General features: G+C 45.3%; 1 protein-coding gene across 1 annotated transcript; it reads left to right on the top strand.

Moving 5' to 3' along the window:
* The first annotated feature begins 3,494 nt into the window (after positions 1-3,494).
* dhcr7 (7-dehydrocholesterol reductase) lies at positions 3,495-14,735 on the top strand. The gene is made up of 8 exons (XM_053853859.1): positions 3,495-3,582; positions 4,027-4,140; positions 4,269-4,491; positions 4,551-4,641; positions 4,711-4,924; positions 11,570-11,774; positions 11,849-11,980; positions 13,462-14,735. The coding sequence occupies exons 1-8, from the start codon at positions 3,521-3,523 to the stop codon at positions 13,924-13,926; spliced, it is 1,506 nt and encodes a 501-aa protein (XP_053709834.1). The 5' UTR covers positions 3,495-3,520; the 3' UTR covers positions 13,927-14,735.
* The last annotated feature ends 2,760 nt before the right edge of the window (positions 14,736-17,495 follow it).

Raw genomic sequence — 17,495 nt, 5'->3', positions numbered from 1 at the left:
TTTGGTACGTGGACGGAGTTGGTACCTGCTCCATCACTGCGCGCTATGGACAGTTATAGAGGTGCACAGTTACGGAGGACTTTGTTGAACTTGTTTCGTTTGCGACAGTTTGACAGTGGACACCCTTGAGCTAACAGCTACGTTGAGGGTTAGCATGGCGCTAACTGTTGCTGTTGTCGGAGGGGATGGATTTGTTTTGAATGATGTCCCACAGGTCAGACCTGCGCTGCTGCCGAGCTGGTTTTCACACTCATGGAGCCACGTGTCCCCAGTCTGTCTCCTCAGCTGTGGGTGTCCTGCACCCATGAGAATAACCAGAACCGAAGTCAGGAGCAACGCTGTACGCTTCATTTCAGATCTCACGTTTATATTGTCATTCAGGTTTACGCTCGATGAGCAGATCCATTACATGAGATGTTTTCACCTGCTCACACGGACCAATGAAGACCTCAGTGGAACAGAAGCGCAGCTCTCTGTCCACTGTGTCGCAGGCTTCATCTCTGTTCCAGATCAGACTCAGTCCTGTTCCTCTGATGCTAAATCCACGGAGCTTTTTCAACTCTACGTGACAGTGACTCCAGTTCCCTTGTCATTTGTGCCTCACAGTGAACCGATCAATGATCAATGACCGATCCTGATTTGACTCCTTATAAACTGGCAATTGTTATGAGGCAGTTTCAGTGAGTAGTATCATAAATGGAATTGCTCTCATCTAAAACAATGCCCAAATCTATTGACCTGTTTCTCTTCCTTTTGTTCCCTTTGAGCGGAGAATTGATCAGATATTGGAATGTAACAACTTATCACTTCCCATCCCGACTCATCCGTCTCTCATTGCTGAATCCCTCAGTTATGAGAAGAGGGAGGCGGATGAAGGAAGGGAGGTAAAATCCTTCATGAATCTGTCCCCACTGTCACCTTGAAGGCAATAAACAAACATGCCTTCATCCTGGCAGGTTGTGTTGGAGAGTCAGCCGTGTCTTTCACACCATATTCACTGCTAAACAAGGTGCCTCTGAGTCCCGGTGCTACATCACATGTCAAGATTTGATGGCATCTTAGACATTGAGTGACTTTACAGGCCTGCTGTGACTCACCAACAGATATATGGAGATTTGTTTTGCAAAATGTTGACTTACTAGACTCATTCAGGGACACTGCCCGCCCCATCCTGTAGCAATACAACAGCCATTTCTGTGACTAAAAAGACCCTAGTCCCGTGTAGAACGGGATGGAAAATTCTCTTCATATTATGAGATGTGTACAGTAGTCTCCAGTATGGTGTCTCCAGCTTCATGCGGCACGAGAAACTGATATATTTTAACCATTGCTGTCCACAAAAAAGGCCACTCTTCATTAAAAAAATAGCTTTCCTTGCAAGACAAAGTTCAGTTATTGAACCTGCTACGGAGATACTTCCGATCCCCAACTGCAAAAAGCAAAACTCAAGAAGAGCTTGGTTCTGAAGAGGTTCAAAAAGATGTCATTTATCTGCTGCACAGGCTGAAACAAGGAGATTAGTCAACTTGAACGTTGACTTCTCCATCACCATCACTCTGGGTCGAAAAGCCGACAGCATGTGACCATCTCACCACAGGGTTTGAGGCAGCGATGGGTAGGTGAGGTTTCATGAAACAGCGTCCTGATTTTCAGAGGCCACCAGATGGCGCTGTCTGTTGTAAAATGTTTGGACTTTAATTCGATGAAACCTCTGTGGACTGAACAAGCTGCTGAGGAAGGTTTTCAGTAGGGACAAATGATGATGATGATGATGATGATGATCCTTTGTACTGACACTCATGAGACTCTTCAACATGGAGGGTCCTTTTTTCACTGCAAGTCCACTGCATGGCTGAGGTCCTTCCACATCAAGAGATGATGTGAAACTATACGTCATGGCCCGTGCCATATTTTTATCAGTCCTTGATATCAGGTTGCCTCTGTTGTAACGTGACTTCAAGTGTAGACGGCGTTTGTGGCTTCCCTGCATCATCAAACCGTCCAGAGCGGATTGTCTCAAGTGCTTTTCTAAACAAAAGCGTCTTTTTTTGCAGTCGAATCCAAAGCACAATTGAGAATGAAACCTCCTCCTCCGCGTCAGACGGGAAACACTGCTGTCTGCTTGGCCCAGATACATCACACGGTGTGGATGCAGCCGAGCGAGAAAGAGTCGGATCAAAGAGTCTGGAGGAGAGAAGCCGAGAGAGACGGCGGCACCAGATCCATGACAACACTGTTTTCTGTTTTTTTTTTTTTTTAATGATGCCAAATGAGGTCAAAACAAATATAGGCAAAACTTGTTTTTCCAGTTTTTGGTTTCGTCGGTTCACTCTCGAACATCTCTGGATGTTTTGCATCAACTTTTGTTTTGCTTTTTTTTGCCTCTGTACAATTTGAATTGTGTTTTTTATTTTGATCATTGAGATGAATATAAACCAGAATGTGGGTAATTACCAAATAATTTTCTTCGTACAGTACCAAGACAGGATTTAGTAGTGATCGGCAGATGAAGTGTCATGAAACAGGGTTGATGAAACAGTGACCTCATATTCAGAGGCCACTAGATGGCGCCCTTGGTTTAGAAACGATGTGAGGTTTCATTGCCTTAGTTGTTCAAGTCCAAGCGTTTCACAGCAGACAGCGCCATCTGGTGGCCCCTGACCGTTTCATCAACCCTGCAATACTGTGTCATGGAACATCATCTACCCACCACATTTTGTACTTTAATAATGTTTAATTCAGTCAACACTATTTTAGTGTTTTTTTAATGGATATTCAAATATATATCTGATACATTTGACAGCATTCGTTGTTCAGTATAACAGTGAACACATACAAAACTGCGGCACACTGGTATTTTATCATTATTATTATTATTATTAGTCACATTTTAGTCAGCGATTGGTGAGCAGAAGTCTGTGTTTCTCTCTGTAAAACACTGACATCTCGTGGTACATGTTTGTAAGTGCATGTGTCGATGAGAATATTGTATTGTAGCGGACATGGCATGAGAAACGCTTCATCTTAGATCGACAAACACAAATACTCTGAATGAACGAGTGTTTATTTCAACCGCCTATAATTTGACTTTTGTAACTCACACGTGCGCCACGTTTTATAACGTAGTTCCCAGTCATTTAGACCCGTGGTGAGAGAGAGAAAAAAGATAAACAACATGAAACATTCACCTGGGAGCGACAGTAAAGACGCATGGCAACATTCTTTCCTTCACTTTTGAGGTGACGCCTGCATCATAGCCATGAAAATCAGCAATAATGGTCGGTTTGGAGGAAAAACGAACGCAACTCCGGTGAGTTTTTGAGAAACAGTCGCTGATAGTTGATCGACCCGAGCAGGGGCGAATCTGTCTGGCGCTGGTGGCTCCAGGAATAAACAGCCAATGAGAGCCGGGAGATGCTCGTCAGACCCTCCCCTGGCGAGTTGCTATTGGTCTCTTGCTGCACGTCGTGGCGCTATGGGCGGGGCCTATTGGCCTTACGGTGCGTTGAGCAGCGGTTACATGAGCAGCTTCTCTGGAGAGAAGAGAAGCGAAGAGGAGCGGCTGAACTCTCTTGTCTCCAGGTCCGTGAGTCTCTCTATACTGTAGCAAACCAACGTGTGTATACGTTTATTTGGAGGATACCATGCTCATAAGCGGTGCAAGAGGCGCATTCGTGCTGTTATTTTGGTGCTTATTTGGGTTCAATGAGCGCGGTAGAACTCGAACTTTGGCCTGGAGGATGTGAGGGAACATGTATCATGGAGGGTCCGTTTATTGACCTCCGAGGACGCGTTATCACCGCGGCCTCCATCGAGGCCAGCAGTTGTGGTCTGGAATTTGACTCTCGCCGTTGGCGTGTGTGTGGTGTTTCGACTCCTGGCGACCCCCGAAAGTTTGAAGTGAAGCCTTCGAACTTGACGTGTGGAGCTTGTTCTCCAGCGAAAGGCCGCTTTGCAGGCGGTCAACTTGGACCTGAAGCGCGTTTATGACCGCAGTATCTGATTAAAATCTGACGCGTTGTGCAGACGAACCATGCGGAGTGCGGTCACCATGGAAGCCACCAGGAGAAGAGCCCAGCCCAGCAGTAACGGGAGGAGCCAGGAGAAGGTCCAGCCGTCCGCACAGTGGGGGAGAGCATGGTGAGCTGCTGGCTGGTTCACAGCCGTGAGAGGTTTTCTGGACCACAGCGTCGACACAAACGCTTGAAAAAAAACGATTGCATGCGGAGATGTTTGATCTTCAGCCGTGGCTCCACCTTCATCCGCAGGGAGGTGGACTGGTTTTCTCTGGTCAGCGTGGTCGCCCTGCTCCTCTTCGCCCCCTTCATCGTCTTCTACTTCATCATGGCCTGCGATCAGTACCAGTGCTCCGTCACCGAGCCGCTTCTGGAGCTGTACCGAGGCGAAGCCACCCTGTTTTCCATCTGGGCCCGAGCACCCGGCTTCACTTGGACGGCGGCTCAGATCTACGCCACGTGGGTGGCCTTCCAGGTGAGTCGGTGCAGACGCGGCGGCGAAGCCTCCCAAACCTGACTGCGTTTCTCCTCCAGCTCTTCCTGTACATGTGCGTTCCTGATGTGACCCACAAGTTGGTCCCGGGATACGTTGGCGGCGTCCAGGAGGGAGCGCTGACCCCTGCTGGTAAACAGGACATACTTCAGGTCCGACTGGTGAGTTTGGTTTTTAATCCGACTTGCGCTTCCCCAAAAGGCCTGGTCAACAAGTACGAGATCAACGGGCTGCAGTGCTGGCTCATCACTCACGCGCTGTGGTTGGCCAACGCTCGCTACTTCCACTGGTTCTCCCCCACCATCATCTTCGACAACTGGATCCCTCTCATGTGGTGCGCCAACATCCTGGGCTACGCCGTGTCCTCGTTCGCTTTCGTCAAGGCCTATTTTTTCCCCACCAACGCCGAGGACTGGTGAGTCAATACCGTGAAGCGGCATCATGACAACGTCCATTGACACTCCCGCTTTCTGCTTGAGGATATTTGCTAACCACTGAGCTGTTGCTGAAAATATTTATAAAGCGCCGACACGAATGCAGATTTACTGCCATTCCTGGCAAATGTGGGTAAGTGGAATTGTTAGCCTGCTAAGAAAGAGATTTACATTTCACATGTCAAAAAAAGAAATGAACCGACCTCATCTGACCGTCATCGTGTGACTTTTGTGCACGGCTCAGAGTCCTTCCTGTTTCAGAGGAGCCCACAAGTTCTCACATCCTGTGTAGATCTTGTGAGGTGTCAACTTTACTCTGATAAATAAGGTGGAGCAGCGTCCCGCACACAAGTCACACTTTTTTTTGTAGTATTTTATTTTCCAGTTTTCAAAAATGCAAGACAGAACTTGCATATCCCACCAAACTCCCCCCAAAAAAGAAAAAAAGGAGAAGGAACATTACAGTCCAGAGGTGTCTTTAGTTGTCATTGCGCTATAATATACATTAAAAATGGCTGCCAAATCCCATGAAACTTTTCAGTTCTACCTGTTAAAGCGCAGCACATATTCTCCATGTAAAGGGTGTTTGAAAATTCCATAAGCCATTTATCAGCGCGAGGTGGAATTTTTTTTTTTCAGTACTGCAGAATAGTCTTTTTTGCAAGAACCATGCCATATGAAATTGCCATACTGTCATCATTATTTAAATCTTCCATTTGTTGTTAGCAACCTCAAATGGCTCTTCCAGGATGAGGAGATAAATCTCTACACAAAACCTCAGAGTAAAACTTAAATATTTCTTCCCAGCACCAGAAAAATAAGATATGGCCCAAAGTTTCCTCAGACTGTTACAAGTCAGACTTTTTGAAGGAGTTTGTTTTTGTAGTCCTTGTCCTCTAAAGCAGGCATTTTCGCCACGTGTTAACAAATAACAAATCTCTTTATTAAAGATGAAATCTCACGTGATCAAACGTATTAAAAAGAAGGGGAAATGTCCAAACAAACGGATTGCGCATAACACATCATGGATGTGGACATGAACAGGACAGTTTCAGTCCTCGTGTTATTCCGAAAATCCCGAAAGAAACTTCATACTGACTGAAGTCCGTTGCTCACTGAACTCAAGTCGCACACTCTGGCCAGACAGAGACAGTTACGCTTGAGTGGCAATGCAATGTGAATTTTACCCAGAGACAAGCATTTAAAACTTGGCCCAGTGAAGGACCCATAGTTGCCAGTTCACATGTCACTAGTCAAACCAAACAAAGACTGAGGAGACAACAGGATGGACAACACTGGGACGAGCAATTCTTTGCTAGGACCTGTGGACGGAAAGTTTATTGACAAAAAATATATATTAAAAAAATGAATGCAGGAAGGAGAGTCAACAGGAACAAAAAAAAAAAAAGAATTTTCTTATCTCTGAAGCTGTTCCAGCCTGACCTGCCCTTCACATGCTAAACACGTCCGGACCAGTCCCACTGCTGTGGAGTGCTACTGGGAGCCCTCTTCACTCACCCCCTCTTGCACGACTTAAGAAACACATTAACAAAGCCAACAAAGAAAGATTTGCTGCACTGGACTTGCATATATGAATGTGACTAGACCGCGACGGCGCGCTGCGCTCTCCTGCTCTGCGGCGTTTGACCCCAGCGTGTGACAGTTGTGGAGAGAGTGGTGGATTTTGGTTCACGATCGTAGTTTGAAACTTATTTTGAATCCAGGGAACCTGAGTCTCTGGATCCGTGTTTCTTTGATGAGATGGAGTGGTCCTCATAGCTTCTCTGAGGTTCACATCAACACATGCAGGTCTCCCGCTGCGCTGGTGAAAACAGTTGGATATTGGACGGAGCTATGCTCCGGTATTGGTGGCGGCGTCCTCTGATCGCTCAATTTGACCCCTAAATAAAACGACCGGGTTCTACAAGAGACATGAAACATTGAATTCCTCATCTCTACACTTAACTATTATATTTAAACATATACAAATCATGATGTTGGAGACTAACTCCACTGCAGTTTCAAGAGAGACTGTAGTGTCCGACACATGGAAGAGAATGAACATGGATTTATCGTGATAATTATTGTTCTCGCCAAAATTTAGCGCAACTTTTTTTGTCGATATCGCCCATCCCCACATCCAACCAATTTCCCTGGAGCACTGCACCCAGGACAACCCTCGATCATATTCACAGTGTTAAACCAGCGTCTACCAACCTCAGAGGAGGAAACTGAGCAGCTCTGTCAACGTTAGCGTTGCGCGGCTAAATGAGCATCACCCATTGCACAGGTTTTTTTGGCAAACATTGCCTCAAGTTATTGTTTGATTTGGGTCTGAAAATAAGAAATAGATAAAATATTGAACTTGTTTCTGGACTGGTTGCTCTGTTGAGCTTGTTACCGAACATATTTGTGATGCCTTCAAGAGACGCAAACAAAAGCTGTTGGAACCAGAAGCGAGTAAGGCGCATGAGCGAGTTCTACCGACTGATGTTTGCTGGTGAGCGCAAGCGTACATGCTAACATTGCTTAAGTTTGGGAATTTTGTTTGTTTTAAAACAGTCCACATTTAATATTTAATCTGTAAATTGTATGTTTTTTTTTATCTGATATTCTAGTTTTTTTAAATCCGATCTGAGTTGAGCAGAGGAATTTCCTGACCACATGGGGCAGGCGGACCAGATCAGGAAGTGACAGATATTGATGATTTTGTGATCTTAAAATCTTGAATGAACCGTACAGAACAGACTGAAAAGACTTAAATTTTGTGTTTATTAGAATACAGAACTCACTGACATTGGGAGTTGTTTTTGTCATGTTTTTCTGGATGCTGTAGGACAGAGGTTCCTCACCTTTCTGGTGTCGGGGCCCACTTTTCCAGAACAAATGGGTCCGGGACTCATTGAAGGAATAGAACTGATTCATTACTGTGATGACTGATTTCTTTTGTGTTCGATATCCGTAGATGTAAACGAACCAAAACCTTGTGACATGACATGAAACCATGTGATCATTGCAAAGATATTTGTCCAACAAGCAGCAGAAGCAGGTGCAAGTCATGTTCATCACATTTACTATAGAAAAGAAGAAGGGGAAAAATACACCTGCAAAGTGCTCAACTGCTGTGAAAAGAGAAAAACTGTATGTCACAAATACAATTTTGAATACAAGAAATATAATAAAAGGGTGTAAAGGGTGTTTGAAAATTCCATAAGCCATTTATCAGCGCGAGGTGGAATTTTTTTTTTTCAGTACTGCAGAATAGTCTTTTTTGCAAGAACCATGCCGTATGAAATTGCCATACTGTCATCATTATTTAAATCTTCCATTTGTTGTTAGCAACCTCAAATGGCTCTTCCAGGATGAGGAGATAAATGTCTACACAAAACCTCAGAGTAAAACTTAAATATTTCTTCCCAGCACCAGAAAAATAAGATATGACCCAAAGTTTCCTCAGACTGTTACAAGTCAGACTTTTTGAAGGAGTTTGTTTTTATACTCCTTGTCCTCTAAAGCAGGCGTTTTCGCCGCGTATTAACAAATAAAAATCTCGTGATCAAACGTATTAAAAAGAAGGGGAAATATCCAAACAAACAGATTGCGCATAACACATCATGGATGTGGACATGAACAGGACAGTTTCAGTCCTCGTGTTATTCCGAAAATCCCGAAAGAAACTTCATACTGACTGAAGTCCGTTGCTCACTGAACTCAAGTCGCACACTCTGGCCAGACAGAGACAGTTACGCTTGAGTGGCAATGCAATGTGAATTTTACCCAGAGACAAGCATTTAAAACTTGGCCCAGTGAAGGACCCATAGTTGCCAGTTCACATGTCACTAGTCAAACCAAACAAAGACTGAGGAGACAACAGGATGGACAACACTGGGACGAGCAATTCTTTGCTAGGACCTGTGGACGGAAAATTTATTGACAAAAAATATATATTTAAAAAATGAATGCAGGCGGGAGAGTCAACAGGAACAAAAAAAAAAAAAAGAATTTTCTTATCTCTGAAGCTGTTCCAGCCTGACCTGCCCTTCACATGCTAAACACGTCCGGACCAGTCCCACTGCTGTGGAGTGCTACTGGGAGCCCTCTTCACTCACCCCCTCTTGCGCAACTTAAGAAACACATTAACAAAGCCAACAAAGAAAGATTTGCTGCACTGGACCTACATATATGAATGTGACTAGACCGCGACGGCGCGCTGCGCTCTCCTGCTCTGCGGCGTTTGACCCCAGCGTGTGACAGTTGTGGAGAGAGTGGTGGATTTTGGTTCACGATCGTAGTTTGAAACTTATTTTTAATCCAGGGAGCCTGAGTCTCTGGATCCATGTTTCTTTGATGAGATGGAGTGGTCCTCATAGGTTCTCTGAGGTTCACATCAACACATGCAGCTCTCCCGCTGCGCTGGTGAAAACAGTTGGATTGGACGGAGCTATGCTCCGGTATTGGTGGCGGCGTCCTCTGATCGCTCAATTTGACCCCTAAATAAAACGACCGGGTTCTACAAGAGACATGAAACATTGAATTCCTCATCTCTACACTTAACTATTATATTTAAACCTATACAAATCATGATGTTGGAGACTAACTCCACTGCAGTTTCAAGAGAGACTGTAGTGTCCGACACATGGAAGAGAATGAACATGGATTTATCGTGATAATTATCGTTCTCGCCGAAATTTAGCGCAACTTTTTTTGTCGATATCGCCCATCCCCACATCCAACCAATTTCCCTGGAGCACTGCACCCAGGACAACCCTCGATCATATTCACAGTGTTAAACCAGCGTCTACCAACCTCAGAGGAGGAAACTGAGCAGCTCTGTCAACGTTAGCGTTGCGCGGCTAAATGAGCATCACCCATTGCACAGGTTTTTTTGGCAAACATTGCCTCAAGTTATTGTTTGATTTGGGTCTGAAAATAAGAAATAGATAAAATATTGAACATGTTTCTGACTGGTTGCTCTGTTGAGCTTGTTCCCGAACATATTTGTGATGCCTTCAAGAGACGCAAACAAAAGCTGTTGGAACCAGAAGCGAGTAAGGCGCATGAGCGAGTTCTACCGACTGATGTTTGCTGGTGAGCGCAAGCGTACACGCTAACATTGCTTAAGTTTGTGAATTTTGTTTGTTTTAAAACAGTCCACATTTAATATTTAATCTGTAAATTGTATGTTTTTTTTTATCTGATATTCTAGTTTTTTTAAATCCGATCTGAGTTGAGCAGAGGAATTTCCTGACCACATGGGGCAGGCGGACCAGATCAGGAAGTGACAGATATTGATGATTTTGTGATCTTAAAATCTTGAATGAACCGTACAGAACAGACGGGAAAGACTTCAATTTTGTTTTTATTAGAATACAGAACTCACTGACATTGGGAGTTGTTTTTGTCATGTTTTTCTGGATGCTGTAGGACAGAGGTTCCTCACCTTTCTGGTGTCGGGGCCCACTTTTCCAGAACAAATGGGTCCGGGACTCATTGAAGGAATAGAACTGATTCATTACTGTGATGACTGATTTCTTTTGTGTTCGATATCCGTAGATGTAAACAAACCAAAACCATGTGAAATGACATGAAACCATGTGATCATTGCAAAGATATTTGTCCAACAAGCAGCAGAAGCAGGTGCAAGTCATGTTCATCACATTTACTATAGAAAAGAAGAAGGGGAAAAATACACCTGCAAAGTGCTCAACTGCTGTGAAAAGAGAAAAACTGTACGTCACGAATAAAATTCTGAATACAAGAAATATAATAAAACAATCGAAACATCGTCAAAACATATATATATATTTTCATCAATAAACTCTAAAGAAGATAAGCAAAGTGTAAATGAAAGTATCAGCACAAAATGTTCTAAATAAATAATTTAAAAACTGCTTCAGCAGGTGCTTTCATGTACAGATTTTACTGTTGGGGGTGCCATCGCTTTCTTTATCTTTTCTTCTTTCCAAGAACTTCTCCATAGTTGGTAACTATCACAGATTTGCAGCTGTCAAGTCAATTCACTGACACACTACTGCCACCATAGGTGGTGTCTCATGGCCCAGAGGTGTAAAACAAAAATCTTTCAGCGCCCCTCTAGGGGGCGCTCACGGCCCAACCTTGGCCCCCACCTAAGGCCATGCTGAAGCCAGAGTTTGTTCCTTCGGTCTCCTTGAGCAGCAGAAGCTACACTAAGTTGTGTCAAAACGGATGTTTTAACTGGCAGGTGATGGATGTATACACATTATTAGAAATCATATTTTTAAATAATAACTCAATAGTGGATATGTCAGGCTTTATAATGTGTTGAGGCACGTCCCTTTGAAACTCAGCGCTGTGAAGGAGTTTGAAAGATCTGAGATCATTTTGTGATCTATTAAAACAACTGGTGTTTCTTTAAATAGATTTTGTTTAAAAAAGAATCTTCCCAAAATCAGTTGAATTGCTGCCTCACCTAAAGCCGAGTCAGCTGCTGCTCCCCTCCCCGTCTCCTTGCAAAACACAAACACGTGTTGACATGTTCCAGAAATTTCCCCACTCCACTCCCAGGTTTTCCAGCAGTGAGGAGACTGTGCTGGGTTGAGGTTCTCCTCAGAAGTAAAGGGTCAATGTCTGGTCTGTTCCCACAGCAAGTTCACCGGAAATGTCTTCTACAACTACATGATGGGGATCGAGTTCAACCCGCGCATCGGGAAGTGGTTCGACTTCAAGCTCTTCTTCAACGGTCGGCCCGGAATCGTGGCCTGGACTCTCATCAACCTCTCCTACATGGCCAAGCAGCAGGAGCTGTACGGGCAGGTCACCAACTCCATGGTCTTGGTCAACGTCCTGCAGGTGAGGGCTCGCTGGAGAACGTCGGCAGTAGCCGTTCCCCCTCAATGCGAGGTGATGTGCTCTGGTGTCTGTAGGCCATTTATGTGCTGGACTTCTTCTGGAATGAGACGTGGTACCTGAAGACCATCGACATCTGTCACGACCACTTCGGGTGGTACCTCGGGTGGGGCGACTGTGTCTGGCTCCCGTATCTCTACACTCTACAGGTCAGTGTCTTGGCCATGGCCACCTCTGCCATTCTCAAGCTTTGAGCTGCACTTTTTATTTTTACTTTACACACACATTCCTTTTTTCGTTTCCCCCTCTTTGGAGTTTTTTTTATTTATTATTATTTATTTATTTATTTAATTTTCAGCCACTTCAAACATATGCCCGCCACTGCATCAACATCTTTAGACGAATAACAATGGGAATAATGTGATGCTAACTGGGTGTGCGTCAGTGGTCAAGGGTGCTATTACACTCTGATCTCAGCCAAAATGTAACTATATATAAATGTAAATATCTGGACTTTTTTAGAATTTGTCTGGGTGTTTTGTCGCTTCACCTCAGAGTAAACTGAAAATGGTATGGGTTTTTATTTATTTATTTATATTTTGGTTTGATAAGTTCTGTATTGGAATCCTGCAGCTTTAACAAGTTTATTTTTTATTTACACTCACAAAACGTCTTTCATCCACTGTATCCACACCTTCGGTTCATGCACAGAACTTGAAAATTCCACCCAGGATTTACACTTTACACAGAAGGACGGGGAACTTTTATGGAGATTTATTGGTAAGGTTTTGAAACGGGGCGTCCAAAGCCCCGCCCCCTCTTCTCCTCCGCGTCACTATGTCAACGACTGACTTTTAACAAGTTGCTTTGTTAAAAAAACAAACTGTGAACATCTATTTGAACAAAAATAACTGTATATAAAAACAAACATCTGAGTCAAATAACAAACTCAGAGACAGAGATGAGCTGAGTAGCTGTTGCCGCAGTAACACTGTCAGATACAGGAGTCTCCTGGGCAGCTGTTTTACTCTGCTGAATCAGATGAATTAAAAAAAAAAAAAAAAGATATTTTTACAATGAGTCTTTCTCTTACTATAAGGCAAATGTCTACAGTTTTGTTCATTTTCTTTTGTGTATTTATGCAAGATCAGCAACAGTTGTATCAGCTGTGGATCTGTTTTCTAAACTTTCACAACATTCATTCATTCAGGCGAAATATATATGAGGCCTTTCCCCTTGGTTAAATACATAGAACCATGTGAATTTTCATCGCAGTTAAGCTATTTTGCTGGCATTCTCCAAGCGCTGAGTGCCGTGCAGCGAACTGCACCGCGCCACTGGGGAGCAGGGGATGAGGGGTTGAGCTTCGTGCCAAACCAAAATCCTCCTTCGATTAAAATGCTATGAGTTAGTTGAGTGTAGTGAAGTGTGGATTCCTCCCGTCACCAGCCTCAGACATCCCACCAATCACCTCCATGCTGCGAGCGTGGAAACTCATGAGGTGGATAACCGCGAGATTACGGCAGTTAACCAACATCGTGGCCAAGCTACGGCTTCAAAAGGGTTGAGAATTGGCCAGTTTTGTCGCGGCCTCATACCGGCCCCAGTGATTGGATTTTAAGGGCCCCGTTTAGCTCAAAGGCTGACGGAGAACAGTCGCCGCTTCATCTGTCGCCATCTTCCCACCCAGGGTCTGTACCTGGTCTACCACCCAGTGCAGCTCTCCACCCCTCACGCCGCGGCCGTCCTCCTGCTGGGCCTGGTGGGCTACTACATCTTCCGCTCCACCAACCACCAGAAGGACCTCTTCCGCCGCACGGGAGGCGACTGCTCCATATGGGGCCGCAAGCCCACCTACATCGAGTGCTCCTACCTGTCCGCCGACGGCGGCACCCACCGCAGCAAGCTGCTGACCTCCGGCTTCTGGGGCGTGGCCAGGCACTTCAACTACACCGGCGACCTGATGGGCTCCCTGGCCTACTGTGCCGCCTGCGGCTTCGGACACATCCTGCCCTACTTCTACATCGTGTACATGACCATCCTGCTGGTGCACCGCTGCGTGCGCGACGAGCACCGCTGCGGCAGCAAGTACGGCAAAGACTGGAGGCGCTACACCGACACCGTTTCCTATCGTCTCGTCCCTGGGCTCTTCTAGTTTCAGCCACAAGTCACCTGTTGCTGTTGGTTCTACTGAAGGAACAGCATTTTCCTTTCCAATATAGTCGAGCTGAACTGACTTCAACGCAGATCTGGGTCTAGAAGTCATCCATTCACTCGCCAGACGAATAAGCTTTGATTCAGTAAATATGCTCGGGAGGATCCCCTCAGTCGAACCAAAGATTTTTGATCCAATGCAGAAGCCCTGAATGCAATAAAATCCAAATGGCCATTGGAATATTTTGGCTGTTCCAGAACAGAATTTCATGCTAACAACTCTTTGAGGTTTCATGAAAACGTGCCCTCATTTTAAGAGGCCGCCAGATGGCGCTGTCTGCTGTAAAATGTTACAATTTGAACAAGTCATTCAATGAAACTTCACACCATTTCTCAACCAAGAGCGCCATCTAGTAGTGTCTGAAAATGAGGACACTGTTTCATCAAGCCTGCGATGCTGTTTCATGACACTGCATCGAGAAACTTCGGTCAGTGAATGCACCATGGGTTGCAAGTTGTGATTTGTCTTAGTGGTTTATGCAGCATTCAACACATTTTCCACACTTGACGCCGCAAGGTTTATAAGGATTTTCACTGCTGAGTCACACTTTTAGTTTCCAGCAGTGGATAAAAACGAAAGAACATTCCATTATCAGTCGTCTTCATGTAGCTGTGGACAATAAATCAAGAGTTTGTCTACAGATTTCGAGCATTCCGCTTGAGGTCGCACCCTTCTCTTTCCTCCAGCAAACTCCGTCTTCTCAAGCCGATACTGCCTTTTTCTTGAGTGATGTAAATAAAAGATTTGCCGTCGACATTTCTCTGGTGTTTTTGTTCCGTTTCGTTGACCAAACGCTTATCAATAACTAAAAGAAGGCAGTTACTCAAGAGGGTGTAACCAGTGGTTGTGTGGAATTCAGCTATTCATCCAGTTCTGTGAGTAGATGAGGAGCCCGCACAGACTGCACTGCTGGTTTTTCCCTCAGGCCTTTGGTTAGTCTGTTGTAAGCAGTAGCTACTTCATCCCTCCACACTAGTTGAGGTCACAGAGGGCAGGACCTTGTCATGGCCAGACTGGATGGACACACCTTGAACAGCGTTTGAAATGTCTTAGGACTCGCAGTAAACCGACCACTATCTGGCAATGTATCGACTCGGACTGAACCCATGTTGTCAGGCAGTGGGAGGAAACCGGAGTGGTCGGAGAAGAGCATGGGGACCGCACACAGAAACCCAAGGAGCAATTTAGAGTTTCATTTTACCATCTTTAGCTCAGTGTTATTTTCCCTTTTCTCTGAATCAGAATGCAATGCTGAGTGCAAAGTGCTGATAAAATAAATAGAAATATATAAAATAACCTGCAAACAACAGTGGCTGTTCACGACTTCAACAGTCTGACGGCCGAGGGGAAGAAGCTGTTCCTGTGACGGGAGGTTCTGGTCTGGATGGACCGTAGCCTCCTGCCAGAGGGAAGAGGAACAAACAGTCCATGTCCAGGGTGAGAAGGGTCGAAGGCTCTGATCCCACCTGCACGTCTCTGGGTCCTGGAGACATACAGGTCCTGAAGAGGTGGCAGGCTGCAACCATCACCTTCTCAGCAGAACGTATGATGCGCTGCAGGCTGCTCTTGTCCCTGGAGGTGGCGCTGTTGTACCAAATTATACCTGTTCTGAATTGTAAGTGACTATTAAATCAAATATGCAATGATTGTTGCACCTACAGAAAAGAAAAAAAAAATCATTATTGTACGGAGCTTAACTTAAACTTAACAACTTAAAATAGATTAATAATAATACAAATATCATCATCGTGGATGTGGATGTTATTGTTGCCCACCAACCATTGATGCTTATTTATTTAAATAACAGTCCAATGCAATATGTAATTTATGAGACCTCTAATATATATATATATATATATAATATACCAAACTAATGTAGAATGCATGTCAATGAAAACTTTGAAACTGTGACAATAATAATACGAAATCATTTTAAATTGACTGTGTCAATTGACTTATTCGATCTGTCCGACTGCAATCCACCGGCACCTGGATTCACGCTCTCCTCGTCTGGTCTGCATCCACAGGAACTCTCTCCCTGCTCATCGAACTTCCTTTCTCTGCAGAGAAATGCATCACCTTTTCACACTGCTCTGCGGAACCAAACTGTAACGGTTATTCTCAACGTATGGTCTGAAACAATACCCTTGATGGATACTAGGAAATACAGGCTGTGACAGCTGGGACCCGAGGGAGCCGTCGTGGAGGCCGTGCGCTCACCTGCACCGGCGCCTGACCACGGAAGAGCGGATGTACATCGGTGGGATAATGGACGACACATCGATCCCTCCCGCTTTTGTTCAGGACTAATGCAAAATCACTCATATTCATTATTGCTCTGCGCTACATGGGACCAAATTAGTGTTCATTCTTTTATCAGCTTCATTGGTTTTCAAATTGGCCCCGAAGGCGAGGAAGTGTTTGGTGAGGGCGGGGGCCGGTGGCGGAGCGGGGTGGCGGGCACTGACATGACGAATAACTGCGCGGGGGAGAAGGAACCGCGAAGCAGCGGATGATCTTTTCCCGACTATTGAACGTTGAGTCGGGCAGTGATCCAGATGAAGGTCCAGCGCACACAATCGCGGCATTGTGGAGGCCTCGTGCGCGGCTGCAGGGAGGGGCAGGTGGGGGTCAGGCGGAGTGAGTGGCAGAGAGAAGGGGCAGCGGTGGAGAATGGGATCTGCAGACAGCACAATGGGACACTTGGAGTTGGTGCCACCGCTCAGTGGACGTTGGTTGGTTGGTTGGTCCCCCTGAGGCCAAATTAGTTTTTATTATAACGTTTGGTGGGGGGCTTGGGTCTGTCTCAGAACAAGGAGTCAGGGTTTGGGCACCGACAACTCACACAAGCACTGAGAGCCTCTGAAGAACCTTGAGGGTGAGCTCCAAATCCTGCAGTCAGAGGTGGAGATCTTAAGCGGCAAAGGATGGAGATGTGATGGTCCAATGAGGCTTCATGAAACAAAGCCCTCACTATGGGTTTCAAAACAGAGTCAATGCTAAAGACTGTAGAGGAAAGAGTGACCTGGGAAAATGAGAACACTGGTCCATAGTATTGACCAACATTCGAGTTTGCGTCCGTCACCGCGGTGACAAGGTAAACCAAGTGCTGGTAGTTGGTAAGGGCCAGTGCCAATTGTCACCCTGACACTGACACAAACGCTGGGTTCTGCTTGTTCACAGGTGAGTGTAGCGTGTCCTAATGCTCCTGAGGCCGACTGAAACTTGAAATGATCCCTTCACGCCGAGGCACCGGAGCTGACTTGAAGTGGGAGGATGAAGTGCGGGTAGATTCCCAGGTCACCAAAGTGTGAAGTGAATAACATGACTTAAAAACAACAGGGACATTTGAGTAACATGGACGACGCTTCCGTTTGTTGGCTTTCTCCTCGTGTCACACGTTACTGACCTCAAGGGTCGACCGTGTCCGACAACATTAACAACACAACATTCATCAGTATGATGTCATTTCTTCTGAACAAGCAACAGTCAGCTAGCATCCAGGCTAA

This window comes from Synchiropus splendidus, chromosome 1, assembly GCF_027744825.2.
Source record: "Synchiropus splendidus isolate RoL2022-P1 chromosome 1, RoL_Sspl_1.0, whole genome shotgun sequence".
NCBI lineage: Eukaryota > Metazoa > Chordata > Actinopteri > Syngnathiformes > Callionymidae > Synchiropus > Synchiropus splendidus.
Note: the sequence above shows the minus strand (reverse complement) of the source record. Positions and strands in the feature narration are given on the sequence as shown.